At 49.2% G+C, this 17,065-nt stretch overlaps 1 protein-coding gene across 7 annotated transcripts in view; it reads left to right on the top strand.

The window, feature by feature from the left end:
* The window catches only part of DLGAP4 (DLG associated protein 4), a 73,790-nt gene that overhangs the window by 31,414 nt on the left and 25,311 nt on the right, over positions 1–17,065 (top strand). Inside the window, exon 1 of one of the 7 annotated variants that reach the window (XM_027664072.1) lies at positions 112–315. The exons of the other annotated variants lie outside the window; for them this stretch is intronic. Within the exon in view, the coding sequence (XP_027519873.1) occupies positions 285–315 (31 nt within the window). The 5' untranslated portion in view covers positions 112–284. Of the gene's footprint in view, positions 1–111; positions 316–17,065 lie in introns of those variants that run through there. 7 annotated transcript variants of the gene reach the window in all.

Genomic DNA, 17,065 nt, shown 5'->3' with positions numbered 1-17,065 from the left:
CGGGGGGATCCGCGCGGGGCGGGGCCGCGCGGCGGGGGCGGGGCGGGGGTTTAATGCGCGGCCCCGCCCGGGCGCGCGGCCGGAGCGGCGGGCGCGGTGAGTGCGGCGGCGACTCCGCGCGTCTCCTCCCTCCTCCAGCGGCGGCCGCACGAGCAGCCGGAGCGGCCCCGGCCCGCGGCTCGTCCTCCTCTTCCTCCCCTCCGCGGGACCCAGGCCGGGCCGAGCGCCCCCGCCCCGCGCCCCCCGCGTCTCTCCGGTCCCCTCCGCCCCTCTTTGTGTCTCCCATGGCTTTGTGTCTGGAGCTCCTCAGGCAATGTGAGTGACCGCGCGGGCGGGGGGCCGGGCCGGGCCCTGCATGGCTGCGGGCGGGGGTGCCGCCCTCTCCCTCCTCGCTCCTGCTGCTGCTCCACCGCTTGCCGGGCCCGCCGCCCCTTCCGCTTCCCACGCGCGTCCCAGCCCTCCGTGGGACCTGCTCGGCCGCCGCGGGGGGGTCCCGCTGCCGCCCCGCTCGGCTCCGGGGTGGGGAGGGGTGCGGGGGGCTGCTCCATCCTCCCCCGCATGTTGCCTGCGCCGCGGGGGGCCGGGCTCTGCCCTCCTGCCAGCCCCGGAGCGCCGAGCCCGCTGTCCCTGACCCTGCGGGGGCCGTGCAGGGTCGAGCCGGGTGCCTAGCCCGGTGCTTCGGGCCCTTAAGGAGATCCCTCCCTGTGCTGGAGGGAAGGAAGCGGCGCTTCCCTAAGTGTGTTCCCTAGCAGGGAACACGGGCCCCTTCTTTGGGGAGGCGTTCAGATTCTTCCGAAAAAGAAAAGGGAATTGCCTGGGCGAGGCACGAAGCTGAAGGCTGACATTTCGCAGCGCAGAGAGCTGGCACCTCCCGACCAAGCTGGCTCTGGAAAGTCTCTTTTTTTAGCCTGGGAGAACAAGTCCTAGTTAAAGGTACCTAGTGTAGCACCTTTGCGTCGAGGTGCCCGACCTGTCCGAGAGCTGAGGCTGAATCCCTCCGGATTTAACTGCAGGTGCAGCTCACCAATGGTGTGCCATGCAGGAGGGTGGGGATGCTGGATTGGTTGTGAGCAGTAAGTAAATGTGGCTCTTAATTTCTACTCCAGTCTTCAATGAGAGGCTCAAAAAGGAGAATTATTTGCAGGATGCCGTTGATAGGACTAATATTACTTATTCTGCAAAGGACCTTGACCCCAGGGCGTGTGTTTTAGAGACAGGAATGGAATTAGGACCTCTGAATCCTGGGCTTTAGCTTGTCATTTGGGGAAGGAAAAGAAGAAAAGGGGAAAAAAAAACCTCACGGCATGTGGCATTGGATCCTAAAATAAATTCCAATCATGTGGGATGTTAACAAGCCAGATTGCCAAGTCGTGTAAGTTGGCAGACTTGACTCCAGAGGGTCCAAATTACTTTGCTGGTAATTCCTCTTCAACAGGAATTTGGTGCTATGAAGTTACATGTTCTTGAATGCGTGGAGAAAAGTAAGTTTAACTAGTGATCAAATGCAGTCTACTTGGCTTTCAGATAAAGTATTGATGTACATGTACCTTAGTATTCAGAAGAGGGTTACGTGCAGAATTTGTTTGATGTGTTGCAGTCATGGAAAACCTAAAAATTCATCTATAAGGTGCAAGTGCTAAACTGCCATCTGCTATTTTTGCATCCAGCTTGCTACTTCTGTCCCACTTCTGTAGTGGCAGTGTAAGTTTGTGGTATAGCTCAGGATGCTGAGATCTGTAGCATGGCCGTGGAAGTGCTGCGTGTAATTGCTGGGCACTGCCAGCTTGGAAAGGACAAGGAGACCCTGTGCAGCCTCTGCCAGACCCTGATCAGCAAAGATGATAATGGAAGAACTTGGTTTCTGTGATATGTGGATTGTCTGTCCGGAGAATACAATGGAATTTTGTAAAGTACGGAGCACTGGGAGGCCAACAGGTACCAGTGTGGAACTGTAGTCAGTGTCCCAGCACACACTGTCAGCTTGTGTTTCACTCACAGCTGTGTGAGAGTCCTTGGATACTCTGGTGACTGATCTGTGCGTACAGTTTAGATTTGTGGACACTTCTGACGACTTTGCTCAGGGTTATCCTGCTCTTCCAGCGTAACGCATGGGAGACCAGCTGCTCCGTGAGCTTGTTCCTAGCTGTGTGTGCTGCCAGAGCAAGAGAACTGTAAAAGCTTGTAATGGACAACTAATAACTACCAGGCGCTTACAAATAACTGTGTGTCAAGTCTTGTCTGCTGTATGGATTTTCCTGTTGTCTAAGCCCCGACTTTTGTAGTTTGGAACTAGTTCACTGGGCCCTGTGAAAGTCACTCTGTGACATTTAATTTTTCTAATAACCCACTCCATGCACGCCTGCAGAGGGAAGGCATCGAGCAGGGCTTGCTAGTGCCTCTTTAGCTGATTCTGATACTCTTGCTCAGTGCAACCTGCACAACACCCTCAAATATTTTTTAATGGATTGAGGAGGCATAATTGGATTCAGAGCAGTGCAAGTTACGGGGACATATGTGAGCTGGAAGGATTAAGGCTGTGCAGGCGGGTGGCCTTGTTCAAGAAAAATCCACTTTAATTTCTGCAATGAAAAGTTGTCAGTGTGTTTCCCATCAGAGCAGATTTAAAAGGGAGGGGAGCAATGCTAAGTATGATTGCTGTTTGCTGTGAAGGGCGATTAGAATTCAGGCTGTCAGATACTGTGAGGGCTGTAGTTGCACTTGGGGATGAGAATGGTGAATTCTCATCTGGGTCTCTCCAGAACAGTTCATGAAAGATTGAGTTTATCCTTCCCTTCTTTCCCAGTCTCCATGCCAGCCTGCCACCCAGGGAGAGGGAGAAGTGGATACCAGGGTTTGACATAAGCTGCCTTTAAACAAGTGGAAGGTTTTTGAGGATTTGCAGATGGGCTTGTTTAGGAGAGGAGAAAATATTTAGGAAAGTGGAAATTCTGTCTGCTTCATTTTGTTGCAGAATTAATTAATTGTGTTTAGTGCAGATGGGTGCAGTCTGTCCCCTGGAGAAGCCAGGGGCAAGAGGAACAGCAGCCCCATGGCTGAAGTCCTGACCAGGTTCTCAGGCCTGTGCTTCACTTCTGCTCTGCCAGAGTCTGGTTTAGAAATCCAAAAGGCGCTATTGCAACAGCATTTGTGATTTCCACTAGAACCAGTTAGGTAAGTGCTAGTCTGCTGTCAAGGACAAGTGACAAACAGTCTTGGGGGAGTTATTGGTCCCCCAGGCCCGGAAACTGTTGGATTTCTGGAGAGGGACAGGGCTGTGGGCTGTGCACTGCCAGACCTCTTCCCAAACTTCTCTACATTTTAATACTGTGAAGGAAGACAGCTGAGTTTTGATTCTCTCCTACTTACCTTCTTGCTGCTGAGCTTAGTCTTGCACCATGAATTGCCAATAAAGGCATGTGCCAGAGGGGCACATGCCCCTGCTGGGATAGAGGCAGGGTGCCCGATGCCCTCACAGGTGCTGCAGTGTCACCTGAGCAGATGTGCACACAGGAGCTGTGTTATCCCCACTGCTCTGCAGAGTCTCAGGAGGGTGAAATTTGTCGGCTCTGGCAACACCAAGAAATTGAAACCAGTCTCTCAAGGGATTCACCTGAGCTAGGCTTGCTGCGACAGCAGTGCTCAAAAGGGGAACACTGTGAAAGTGCATAAATTTTTAAACCTTAGCACTAGTATTTACATCAAGGATGTGTTGACAATCAATCTTGTGTATCCTGTTTAGTGCTCTTCATTAAGTCATCCAGGTTTCACTGCAGTGATCTTTTCTGAACCTCATTCTAAGAGATCAAAGCTTAAGCTACTGTTTTGTCTCTCCAGTTTGAAGTCGACTGAGAAACTTGAGTGGTGAATGTTTCAAAGGTAAATTCTTACCTGTGGTGCAGGTCTGTCAGAGCTGGAATTAAAGTGAAGATCAGAAGTTGCTTATGCCTTTTTACTGATGTACTGTCCTAGTGGAAAGTGATGTTTGATGAAAGCTGAAAAGTATTTCAGAGTTGATAAAAGGGAATTCTTATTGCAAGTTGTTGTCATAAAATGAGTCAAACTTCTAAGTATTATTTGCCTTGGGTTTTTTCTATTCTGAAAGTGGTTGAGATCTTACTGAACAGAGCCCAGCCAGGTGTTTGCCGTATTCAGGAGGGAACTCCAAGCCTAAACTTCTTACCCAGAGTGGGCATATCTACAAATGCGTTAAAATTGGAACATTAAAGCATGGATGTTACATCCCTCTTAGGCCCTACACATAAGACAACTATTTGAGTCTGAAGCTAGAGAAAGTGTCCCAAAAGCTGCTGTGGAACTGTCCCCAAGGGAGTCCCTGGACCCTCTCCTGAAGGCCTCTGTTTTGCTGTGTCCTGCCTGCTTGGCTGCCAGACTAGTCAGTGCTGCTTCTGTGGAGAACAGCGTGTGTGGGGACAGCTCTGGAGCCAGCACATTATTGCAGAGCTGTGAGGTCGCTTGAGTAGCTGTTTTGTTGGGAAGCCTCCTTTTCCTTGTTTGAACCCTGAGGCTTTTCAATTTCTTAGCTTGGCCCAAATGCGGGGTCCCAAGTCACAACATTTCTGTCCAGGAACTCTCCCAGGTTTTGGTGTGCTCTATTGAACAGCTGCCAGTGCTGTCTTGTTTGACCTGCCACTCCAGCAGTGGGTCCTGGGCTGGGAATTCTGGCCTCTTAGCACTGCTGCTCTGAGCAAAGCAAGCTCCCTGGCAGTGCAGGGCTGCTGTAATGCCCAGCTTGTACAGTGTGGACTGGAACTTTCCAGGTAGATTTGAGGAGATGAGTACTGGTCAAACAGAGCTGGAGAACTCTTCCCAGTGCCTGAAAAGCTGCTCCCTTGGAAGTAAGAGGGTGTTGGACAGTGCTTGCACCTCTTTAGCTCTGGTCCTGGACAAAGTAGCTACTTTATTTCCAAAGTATTCAGTTTCAGTGACCCTCAAGTTTGCAGCATGCCAAGAGCCAGGCCTTGAGTGGGGAATCCTGGATGCTGGGAAGCAGAGCTCTGTTCACCAGCAGCCTGTTGCTGTTGGCCTTTGTGCTTGGCACCAGGCTCCATGTCTGTGTCTCACTGTCACCCTGCAATCTTGTCAGCCATTCCAGAGGCACTGTTGCTAACAGCACTGTTAGCCCACACATTAGCTTTTATCGCTGCTCTGTTAAGGTCCTCGCTGGAGATGAGTGCTGCAGAGTGCCCTGGGTTGCTAAGGGGAGGCTGCCAGAGCAGCCCTTAGAGCCCTGCTCTCTCACAGGACTTATTCTTGCTCAAGTCAAACACTAACTCAGGCTAACTGGGGGGAATCGGAGCTTTGGGGAAGGGAAACAGAAGGCTTGGATGGAGATGTCAGTAGTCACCTTTCCTGTGGCTGCTGCTATGAATGCTGTTCCCTGTCAGCCGTGCACAGCTGTGTGGGTTCGGTGAACACTCTGGTCTGATAGTCCCATGTTCCATCTGACCCACTGGGTCCCTGTGCAGGCACCAGCTAGGAGGGATCCCTGGTTTCTGGCTGTTCATCTGTGTGGTGCTTCAATTCCTGTTTGCAGTGCTTCTGTGGGACAAAGCTGACATCAGGACTGAAGAAATCTGCAGGGTTAGGAGATAAAAGGGAGGCAGAGCATCTCGAGTGGCCTCCTCAGGGCAGTGGGGCAGGGGCCAAGGAGTGGCCTTCTCTCCCAGGAAACGAGCAACAGGACAAAAGGATATAGTTAAGCTCTGCCAGCAGCAGTTTAGGTTGGACATTAGGAGGAATTTTTTCACGGGAAGGGGGACTAGACATTGGAACGGGCTGTCCAGGGAGGTGGTGGAGTCACCACCCCTGGAGGTGCTTAAGCAAAGACTGGAAGTTGCACTCAGTGTGCTGGTTTAGTTGACAAGATGGTGTTCGGTCACGGGTTGAACTGGATGATCTCGGAGGTCTTTTCCAGCTTTAATGATTCTGTCGGACCCCGGAAACCGTGGGCTGGAGCTGGGAGATGCCCAGTGCTTGTGTGTAGTGGATTTCCCAGAGCGGCACAAACAGGACAGGGACTGCCCTGCTCGCGGGATCCCTCGGGGCTCTCGCAGTGCCGCTGTCCCGGCCGGGGTCCCTCGGGGCTCCCCGGGCGAGGGCGGCGGCCCCGGCCCGGCCGCGCTTTGCGGCCGCCGCGTTTTGCAGCAGGGCCGTAGGGCGAGGTGAGCGCGGGCCGGGCCGCCCCCGGGGCGCTGCCTGAGCAGGGCCCCGTGCCCGGCCGAGCTGTGCTGGGAGAGCTCCGGCTCCTGCTCGGAGAGAGCGCCCTGTGCTCTGTCAGTATGCGGGGACAGTGCCCAGCCTGTCATCCCGGCCGTCCAGGGAAGGGAACGGAGCTGGGGGAGGGGCTGGAGCTCAGATCTGATGAGGAGCAGCTGAGGGAGCTGGGGGGCTCAGCCTGGAAAAAGGAGGGACCTTCTCGGTCTGTACAACTCCCTGACAGGAGCGAGGGGGGGGTCGGGCTCTCCTCCCAGGGAACAAGGGACAGGATGAGAGGAAACGGCCTCAAGGTGTGCCAGGGAAGGACATCAGGAGGAATTTCTTCACAGAAAGGGTGATTAGACATTGGGATTGCCTGCCCAGGGAGGTGGCGCAGTCACCGTCTCTGGAAGTGTTTAAGGAAAGACTGGACTGCCATGATTTGGTTGACAGGGTGGTATTCGGTCATAGGTTGGACTTGATCTCAGAGGCCTTTTCAACCTAGCTGATTTTGTGATAACAGCCCCTTGTACAAAGGGAATGGAAACGCTGCCTGTCCTTTCCCCTGTCCAGGCTATGCTCAGCCTGTCCCACAGCAGTGACTGCCCAGGTGACGCTGTCCTGCTGTGTTCTAGCACACATGTGGCACAGCTCCCTTAAGCTCATTGACAGAGCAAAGCAGAGCCCAGGATAATGATGCTGTCCCAAATCAAAGGACAGAACTGGGCCAGCAATTGCAGCTGCTGCACTGGTGGCAACAGTAACTTTGAAGCACTGTCCGCTTTCTTCTGACACTATTTGTGTGCTTACCTTTGATTTACTTTTTTTCAACAGCTCTGAATATCTTTAGTGTTGGTGGAGGCAGCTCTAAAAATAACTTTAGGAAGCTGGTTATTTCTGCCTCTGCCTGGTTTCTTTCCTTTCTGTGGCTAACGGTTTTTTCTACTGCAGTAAGGCCTGATTCATACAGTAAATCATGTTTTCTGCTCTGTTCTAGTTTCTTGCTCTGTTAACAAACATCCCCTAGTTGTGGGTGATGGTGTGTTCAGGCAGCAGGTGCATGTGACTGCAGTTCTGGGTGAATGAGCTGGTAAACCAGGAACACTGAGGCCAGAATGAACTAAAAAGTGACCTACAGCCTTTTGACCTACAGTTGAGCTCCAGCTTGTGAAAGCTGGAACCAGTCAGGTGCTGCCTGGCAGAAGCTGTGTGCGGGAAGGTATGTCTGCTGTTTGAACCAGCTGCGTTCACTAGTGACAGAGGCTTGAGGAAGTCCCATTGTCCCATTTCTCAGATGTGTGCCAGAGGATGCCTTGTTTTTAATGGCAGGGTGAATCCCAGCAGGAACCCCAGTCACTGTTAATGCCTTACCTCAAGTTCTGCCTCTGTGTGTGAAATAACTGCACTTGACTGAGATATAGGGACTAGAAGTGTTCTGTATAAAGACTCACTTGACTGAATTATGACTGAGAACTGCTTCCGCTGCAGTTGTGAAGATACCAGTTAAATCTTTTATCCTAATTCTTATGGTGTGATGTATTTGAGCATTTTTTTTAAGGTGACTCAGGTTTAGCCAGCTGTGCCTCTAATCACAAAGCAACTGTTAACCAGATTGCTGCCCAGCCTCCGTATGCCATGAGTGTGCCAGTACTAGGGACCTATGTGCTCTGTCTCCCCTGCCAGCAGTGAAGGCCTCACTTTGCCATGGAATTGCAGGAGAAGAGCACAGTAGGTGTGCTCACAGGAGCTGTGGGAAGCAGCGTTACCCATGAAGGTTTCATCTCCAGCCAAAGCACATGCTGTGTCACTGTGCTTGAGCTTCTGTGTTGGTGCAGGTCTCCTCACTCCAGGTGCACTGACTTTGTGCTGTGCCTTATACCTTCAAGCTTGTTTTCTAGGAAAGTTTACACTCAGCTTGTTCCTGGCCTGCTGTAGCTTTTAGGCTTGCCTGGGAAAAGAAAAATGGGGTAAATGTACAGAGTGTAGCTGGTCTTTATTGGGCTGAATCTAGTGGAGGTGCCTAAGGCTAAGAGCCTGACTGTGGTACACTCCTAACAGTGTGGGCTCTCCCTGGGGAATTTTTATGAGCTGTGTGTTGTTCCTGGCCGCTCTGGAGCAATAGAGCAGCTGCCTTATCTCTGGGACCGCAGCAAGTGCTCCGTAGGATGGAGATCAGTCGGAGTCACATTTGGCTTAATGTGCCCCCAACTGCACTGTCACAACTTAACTGACACTAGCTGAGATTGCTCCTCTGTGTCTCTTGATTTGGAGATTGAAAACAAAACAGTGTACATACTTAGAGGGTCCAGATCTTGTTCATATCATCTGTTCCAAACCCTGAGTATGCTTCATCCTTGAAGGTAGAGACTTAGCTGGCGTGAGTCACTCTGGGTTGCTGGCCTGGCGTTGGTTTCTTTTGTGTGCCCCCCACAGAGATGTGTCTGCTAATTGTAGAAGGCTGAAAGGCACTTCAGCTAGGGGGCTTTCCTTGAGCGTGATGTGCTGAGCAGCCTCCTAAGAGTGTAAGCAGGCTCCAGTGGAGAGGAGAACTTGATGTGAGGGAAGATGAAAAATGACCTCACAGATCCAGGCTGTGCTCAGCGTTCTGTAGAGCTGGAAATACAGCTAATGATATCATGGGGTTTCCAGTCTGGAAGGACTTTTGTACTTAGCCGTGGTTTGGGTGTCTTGGGTTCACCTGGCAAGTTAAAAGCAAGGTTTTTATTGTTGGAACAATGTCCTTTCTATAACAGCTTCTCTTATTTCTGTTAATTAGTATGGTTCCAACTACAGAGGAGCTTTCTTGTTCTAATTGGCCTCCTCCTGTTTCAATTCAGTTGTGTTGCTGTGCTGCCATGGAGACAGTCATGATGTCACAAGCTGTGGCATCACTCAAAAGTGGCTGGAAAGCAGTTGTTCATACTCCCCCTCACCTGACCCACCCCAGTAATCAATACCCGGGAGCAGAAAACAGAGCAGTTCAATAGGTTTCAGTGAAGATTGAAAGCTTTTAAACGAACCTGAATTACAACTGTGATTTTTAAGGCTCTTACTCCACTACTGATGAGAGAAAAGATGTAGTATACCCACCTTCTCAAAACTGTCTTCATCACCATGTGTGTTGTTGAGCTCACTTACATAAATAAATGGAAGGAAGCCCCAAATCTCCAGTGATTGCTGTACTGCTGCACTTGAGCCCTGTTGGCAAACACTTGTACTAAAAACCCAGGTACCCACTGGATCACATCCAGGGCACAGTGCTGGGCTTGGTGCTGCCTGGGCTGGGGAACAGGTACAGTGAGGTGGATTTGCCAGCTCTGACATCAGTTAGAAAAGCTAATGAATCACCAGGGTGGCACTTGGAAGAACTTTTTGGGGTCTCTTGCCTTTCCAACCCTTCTGAGACAGCTGTTTCCACTGTGTGAATACTTTAGCACCTAGTGGGATTAACTGGCGGCTGAGAGCCAACACTCTGTGAGCTCAGTGGAGATGGTGATGTACCAGAGAATTGGGGTTATTTCATAGCTTAACTCTGCTCCTTGCCAAAATGATGGGAACTTCCTATTTGCTGAAATGCCATGACTTGTCACCAAAGGACTATGAGGATATGTTGTGTTCAGCCCTGTGTCTTTTCCATGCATTTGTCTTCAGCTTTATCTGTTTTTTTGTAAGGGATCTGGTTGAGAGCACGGCACAGTGATCTATCTTGAGCTGTAACAACCTTCTTAAATATTAACTAACCTCCTCCTGATTAATGGGAGGCAGGGTGGTGTCAGTGCCTGGCTGAGTGAACAGGTGATGTTTTCCAGTTATTTGTCATTTTTTTGGTAAGGGGCTTTGTCATACCTGTCACAGAATCATGGTATCTGTAACTATTCTATTTGTAATATTTGATGTTAGGGGAGGGACATTCAGATTTCCCCAGTATGTGTGGTGTCTCTGGGTGTGACTGGGGTACTCTCACAGTGCTGGGTGCTGGTCCCCTTTGCTCAGCAGGGACGCCATGCAGGGTACCTGTGCAGTTTGGCTTGGACTGCTCTAAGTTACCATCTCTCAGAGCTGGCATTTGCTTGGCAAGCACAGCAGTACATCATCTCTCTTGTCTCTGTTTCAAGCAACCTTGTATTTAGACAAAAAGGACAAAACTTCAGGACAAAACTTCATGTAATGTGTGGACTGAAACAAGTTGACTTTTTCAGTGTGAGAAAAATTTTTGGATGTTTTCCTGAAAGGATCAAAACTGTTTTCCAGCAGTTCTGCTGACAAGACTTTAATTTTTTTGGAATTTATCTTCTGAACTGCAGGGTCTTTAAGATGAAAGGCTAGAACAGTTCATAGCATGAAGACAAAGTTTTTTTCACCTTGTCTGTTCCTTTGGAATGTTTGATATGTGTTCTGTTTAGGGGGAAAATGTGACTGAAAGGCCAATTGCATTTGAATCATTTGAATTTTTAGTGCTGCTGTTCTTAAAATAGTGTCTCTAGCCAACAGCAGCTAAAACTTGCTTTTTAACCAATATTAGTCTAAAACCATGGAGGATAGGAATTGTTTACATTCTCTTGTCCCTGGTCACATCTGTCCTGGTGGCCACGAGGTCTGTTGAGCAGCCCATTCCAAGGCTACTTGACTCTGACTTTTAGCATTAGTTACTGTAGAGGAGAAGATGAATGCATGAAGGTCTGAGATTGACATCATTTACTACTGCAGTGGGCAGACAGATGCTGTTTAGGAAAGGAGCTAAAAGCTCATCTACAAACTGTGCATAGTTTGTAAGTTTTGCTGTATTTTAGCATGTTTTCCATTTTCAGTGTGTGTAGAAAACTACCTCATCTATGGGAAGGGGAAGATGAAGTTTCCCTTAATACACCAAAACAGCTAATTCCCAAGTATTTGGATTTCCATTAAAGGCTATGAATAGATTGCTTCCTGGAAGGAAGCTAGTTCTGTCCTTAGTCATGGGCTTGTCTAAACAGTTAAATTCCTTTAATACATGAGCAAGTTGCTGTGGTTTATTCTTTCAGGATAAGACTTCGTGGAGTTCCTTATCTCCCAAATTTGTGCCCTAGGGAGTTAACTGGGGAGGATTCTGTGGATGAGTCTGTGATCAGATGGCCTCAGTTGCTCTGTTCTTAGACCAGTGATGACTTTTGGCAGTGCCATCAGTGCCATCGGATAACCTGACCACTATACCATGTCCACTGCTGGACTCTGAATAACGCAGGATGTCCTGTGAGTCTGTCAGCAGGTGCTGTGTAGACTGCTTGTGCACCTCTCTTTCAAAAATGTGAAGAACCTAACTGAATTAATGGTCCTGTGTGAGGGAGCCTGGAAGCTCTTCTCTTTTCCCTGTTGCTTCTGGAAGGTATCTTGTGCAGGTGAGAAGCGGGGTTATCCAGCTCTGGAATGGGCTGGATGGGAGGGGCTCTGAGTGGCACATCACTGGGTGTTGCTTTTTCCATGGTCGCTGCTACAAAGCCAAAGGAAAATGAGGTCAGTGTTGTGCTGCTTTGGGGAGCAAGAGATTAGGAGAGGCAGAGACCCTGTCCTCTGCCACAGCTGTGCAAGTGCCAGTGCACCAGCTTTCCTACCTCCTGGTCTGCAGCCTCTTACTTGCTTGCATTGACCACCTTAGATTGCAGTGCAGGTGTTTTAACCTTGTGATGTTCTTTTCCCCTCTGCCAAACCCCTTCCCTCAGAATCTGCAGGTTTCTTGAACCCCTCGGGTAGGCTCAGCTGGCCTCTGAAAAAGGAAAAGAAGGAAAAGCTGAGGTGCTAACCAAGGTAGAGTGAGTGTTTGAGGATCAGAACAGAAACATAAAACCTGATATTATGCAAATTAATGTGGTGGTCTGCTGAGTTCTCTGGAATTCAGACCTGTCATTCAAGCAAGTTTTAAAAGCCATTTTTGTAGAAGGTGGTCACCTGTCCACCTACAGTGCTGAGGAGTGTCCAGACTTAAAGGGAAGAGTGAGTGGGCACTGACAATTTTTGTAGAATAATTCTGCAAAATATATTTAAAGGGAAGTGGCATTCCTGTCTGAAAGATAAATTGAAAATTGCTACAAGTCTGTCTGGACATTTTTCCAGCACTGAAGTTTTGGGCATTCTTGCAGCAGGAGCTAGTTCAGGGTTGTGACACTGAGAGCTTGTTCAGATGGTAAGTCAGCAGATTGCCTGCTACAAGCCAGGACCTGGAGAGAAAATCACGTTGTTGTTGTTGTGTGTGATCTCTGATAAAGGCTGTGAAACCAGAGCAGCCGGATCCTGTTGCAGCCATGGCTGTCTGTACCTGTGTACAGGTAACAGCTCCTGCAAGCTTCACCTGGAGATGGAGGTTAACAAATACAGATTTGTGCTCAAAGCACAGAAGAGATGCTGCAGAGCTGGCAAGTGCTCTTGAGCAGATGACTAAAGGTGAGGTTACTTAATGTCTGGAAGCCTTAGGTTCTCGCCTGGCTAAGCTGCCATGCTTCAGAATTACAGAGTAGGATGTTTTTGTTGTTGTTGCTGTCTCTCTTCATCTCTTGGTAACTGCTGGTCAGAGAGTGACAAAAGACAACAGAGTCATTCCTGCTGCTGTGAAGAGAAATGCATTTGCTTGGTCTTGTTCATGCTTTTCTAACCCCTCAGCAGAAGGAAAATACCTGAGTGAGCCAAGGTCTGCCTGCACTCTTTACACTCACTCTGAACGCACTGTGTGCTGATGTGGTGCCACATGTGGGGCAAGCGCAGAGTGGACAAGGGTGGCACTTGGCTGCTTTCAGTCTTAAAGATCTCCTTGTCTAGCCAATGACACACTTCAGGACTGTGAATCACTTCTGTGTCAGTATTTGCATATTTTAGGCAGACTTGGTGTGCAGTGGGTTGTGCAACACTGTGAGAAACTTTAAAGCTTGGAAGGAAGCACAGCTGGTAGTGCTGTCAGGCATCGCTTGGTCTGTGCTCCTGAAAGCTGAGCTGACAATTTAACTGTGTTAAGGCTGGCTGGTGCTTAATCCTGTTCGCAGGATTGCAGGAAACTCAGGAATAGCTGGTAAGCTTGAAAGCCTGTACACCTGGCTCTAGAGGCAGTGGGGGGTGTCCCTGCCCATGGCAGGGGTTGGAACTGGATGGTCTTTAAGGTCCCTTCCAAACTAAATCGTTATGAGATTGTATGTAGCTTCCACCACTGTGTCCCTGGAAGCCGTAACTTAAGCCCATGACCAGATTTTCCAAGTCCTTTGAGGTTTTCATGGAGAGTGAATGTTTTCAGGAGGAAGCTGGTCTGTGCTGGTTTAGGAGATCCCTGTGTGTGCTTTGCTGTGACATGGGCGCATCTATGGTCATATATTCTGCATGTTCTCTCCGTGCAGTTGGCTTCAGGTTACCAACTGCCTTTCTTATTTGAAAGGTCAGTGGCTGCTCTTCAGTTGGCTTCTTGTACTGAAGTTCTTCAAGCCTGTCCATCTGTGCCACAGCTGATTCCTGCCAAACCTGGCCCTGCCCTTGGAATGTGGTGCTTATGGCTGCCTTGATTTGGAGTTTGCCTTATGTAATGCGTCGAGGTCCAGTGAACAGGCTTGGAAGGTTGCCGGGGAAGTCTCTCTTGCTCGGAAGCACTGACTGCAGCTCTGAACTCCATGGGCAAATCCTTTGGTTGCTGCTTCCCCGTATCTCTTATGTACTGAACATCAGAGTTGGGGTTTCCATGTAGCTACAGTCAAAAGTCTGGGAAGGAAGTAGTCCAGCAGTGTCTGTTGAAGGGGGAACTCTGCATGTTCTGCAGTAGAACTTGTGCATATGGGAACTCTAGTCTCTCTGCACAGTTTCTGCATGTTCAGTATCTAAAAATTAAAGTTCCTTTTTCCTCTTACAGGTGAGATTTATGAACAAATTTCTTAGCTGTCTGTATGGTGAAGTTGCATTGATAAAACATGCAAATAAATTTCTGTAATCGGGAGTTTCTGATTAGGAGGTCTGATTTTTCTAGTATTGATTAAGCAGAGTGCTTATTAAGCACATCTGAGTTGCTGCCTGGTATCCTGCTAGGTACCAGGGCATGAAAATCTATGCAGTGTTCTCAAACATACTGGAAATTGCTCTGTTGAAGTGGTGTCATTCCAGCTTTGTCCCTGCTCCTCAGAGGGCAGTTGCCTTGCTGTGTGTGATGAGGCTGTGGTTGTGTGCCTGGCCTTGAGAGGCAGCGGTGCTGGTCATTCACCTCGGGGGACTGCACAGAGTCCCCTGCAGTGCTTATTGGCAGGAGGGGGGACAGCTGGGTCATCTTAATGTGGGGAAACTTACACTTAATGGCTTTTGGGGGATTTTCGAAGTGTGGGCTGCCTCCACAGTTTCTGGTTGTGCCTTCTGGTTTGCTCAGTTTGCCACCTTGTTCCCTGGCACCTTCAGGGAACCAACAGGTCAACAGCCCTCTCTGTCCAAGGGCTGCACAAACGCAATGCCAGAGGGGCACGGCAGGATGGAGTCTGACTTACACCTACCACAGTCAGACTGAGAGCTTTCCAACTTTAGAAGCGATTATTAATCCATTGCAGTGCTCTTTGCACTTTACTGCTCTCACACAGACACCTGAACTATGGACTGTTCTGATCCTAATGCACAGAGGATTTATATTATATATGGAAAATCTAAAGTGTCAAATAGTTCCAGTGTTTTGAAACTCCTGACATCTGATGTGCAGGAAACAAAGCCTAAGGTGCATTCATTTGTTCTGGCAGGGGCTGCTGAATTAAACCATAAAGCAGTTCTCTCCTTAGTCAGATTCTTGAGAGCATTCTCTGATAATATCCAGGATAAGGAAGTGCAGGATCATTTGCTTGGGGGAGACCATCTCTTGCTTTAAGAAGTGCTTTTCTCTGCTGAGTGTGGTAATGAGGAGGGCTACTGCTGCATTCTACCTGGATAGGCAAAGGACAGGGATCTTGGAATGTAATGGATGGAAGAAAAGGTAGTCTGGTAAGGCAAAGCTTCGACTGATCATGTGAATTCATACTCTGTTAAAACTTCCTTTAAATCATGTTCATACTTTAAGATCACTGAAGAAGTGAGCAAAAAGAAAGTTCTGACTGGAGTCCTTTGGACAATAAATCGCAGGGTGGTTTTAGTTTGGATGTGAGTCCTCAGCTGCCCAATGCATTCTTGACTTCTCACTGAAATAATATGTGTGTGCACATCTGTGCCTGCAGAACTGGGCTTCAGTGGTGGATCTGTGCAGAGCTCACTACTTGTCCAAAACTCCCAAAAGAGTTGTATCAAGGCATTTGCTTCTGCACTGCCATAGCATTGAACTCTGTCCCTGAATTCTGAACAGGGAGCACTTCTGAAACTCCCTCAAACTGAAAAATCCCGAGGGGAGACACTACTGTGCCAGGCATGTGTCCTGCCAGACAGCAGCTTTGGGGGGTGATCTGTGTTTCAGATCTGTGGCTGTGACACTGGTGGTAGTGGAGCAAGTGACTGTGTGACTCATGGGATATTCTGTATTGGGCCACCCATCCAATTGTGGGCTTCTCTTTCAGCCTTCCCTTTGATCTCACTGGTATTGATTGTGGTCCTCTGTCCCTGGATCTCATCACACAGGGTTAACTTGTGTGGAAGACCTACCTTTAGTGTTGCTGCTTGTTTTCGTATTGTGCCCCGTGGTGCCCGAGTGAGCCGTATGCAGCTTTTTCAAAGTGTTCCCAGTAATGACTGCCTGGTATGAAGCTACCAGGGCAGACAGATCATACTGCAATCAGTAGGCTGTCCTAACATAAATCCTGTCCAAGTAGTGGCCTGCTGTGTCTGGACGGTGACTCACTGCTGTTGCTACACCCTTTCCCCATGGAGAAGGCATTCCTGCTGCAGGGAGTAGGAGGCCCAGCTTTCATGAGGCTCTATAGCAGCTGAGTCAGATCTCTTGTCAATTCATGTAATTAACAATTAGCTGAGGAAGTACCTCCTGTAAATGTCTTCGTGGATGTGTCTGTTGGTGGCTGGAGTGGAAGGGGGCAGTCCTGTGGTACCCAAGGGAGATGGCACCTCACAGATTCTCCCAGGTGTATTGCAGCACAAGCTGCTGACATTGCACTCCGTGGAAATTTCCTGATGGAGATGATGCAAGATGCTCTGAGTGAAGTAACCCTGCAAATGCTCTGCTGCTCCAAGCCTACTCATATTGGTATTCCCACAATTAGATAACTGGCCACTCATCTGTTTACAAAGCAATATCCAAAATAACATTACTGTTTTGTTTCTTCTGCTGTGCGTCATGGTTACAGCTAAAGAAATAGAACTGAATCCGTTGCTGAAAGGGGGTTCAATGTTTTTTCCTGTGGCTGCTCTAATACAAAGTTGTCTTCACCATCTCAAGCCTTTGGCTTGTAGGTATGAAGCTTGTGTGCTGTCATCTCCTAGGCATCCTGTGTCTGCTAGATGTCTGGGACAGGAATAGAAACATCCCTGAGGACTGGATTTGTTCTTGGTGTGACGATAGCGCTGGACATACCAGTCCCTGTATGTGGAGCATGGGCACTCTGTGAGAAGGGCTGTCCTAGCCTCCCTGGAAGGCCACAAGAAGCTAATCCTGGTGCAGCTGGCACCTCCAGCACATGCTGTGATGCTGCTGGAGCAGGTGGAGCCCCATCCCTGCAGGCAGCGTGAGGGCTCTGGGGGTGTGGGTGCGGGGCAGGGAGACCTTTGGGCCTTAGTGTTTCTGGGGGTGAACCAACCCCTTGAACTGGAGTTCAGGCACAGAAGAGCTGCCAGCTCTTCACTAGCTTTGTGCCATTGGAAGACAATAGAAATCAGACATGAAAATTAAAGGCACTTACTTGGTATTGTCCCACCCCTTCGCTTGCCACAGGACTGT

This window comes from Corapipo altera, unplaced genomic scaffold (genome assembly GCF_003945725.1).
Source record: "Corapipo altera isolate COAL_440 unplaced genomic scaffold, ASM394572v1 110, whole genome shotgun sequence".
Lineage (NCBI taxonomy): Eukaryota > Metazoa > Chordata > Aves > Passeriformes > Pipridae > Corapipo > Corapipo altera.
The sequence above is the reverse complement of the archived record's forward strand: the minus strand, read 5'-3'. Positions and strand labels throughout refer to the sequence as shown.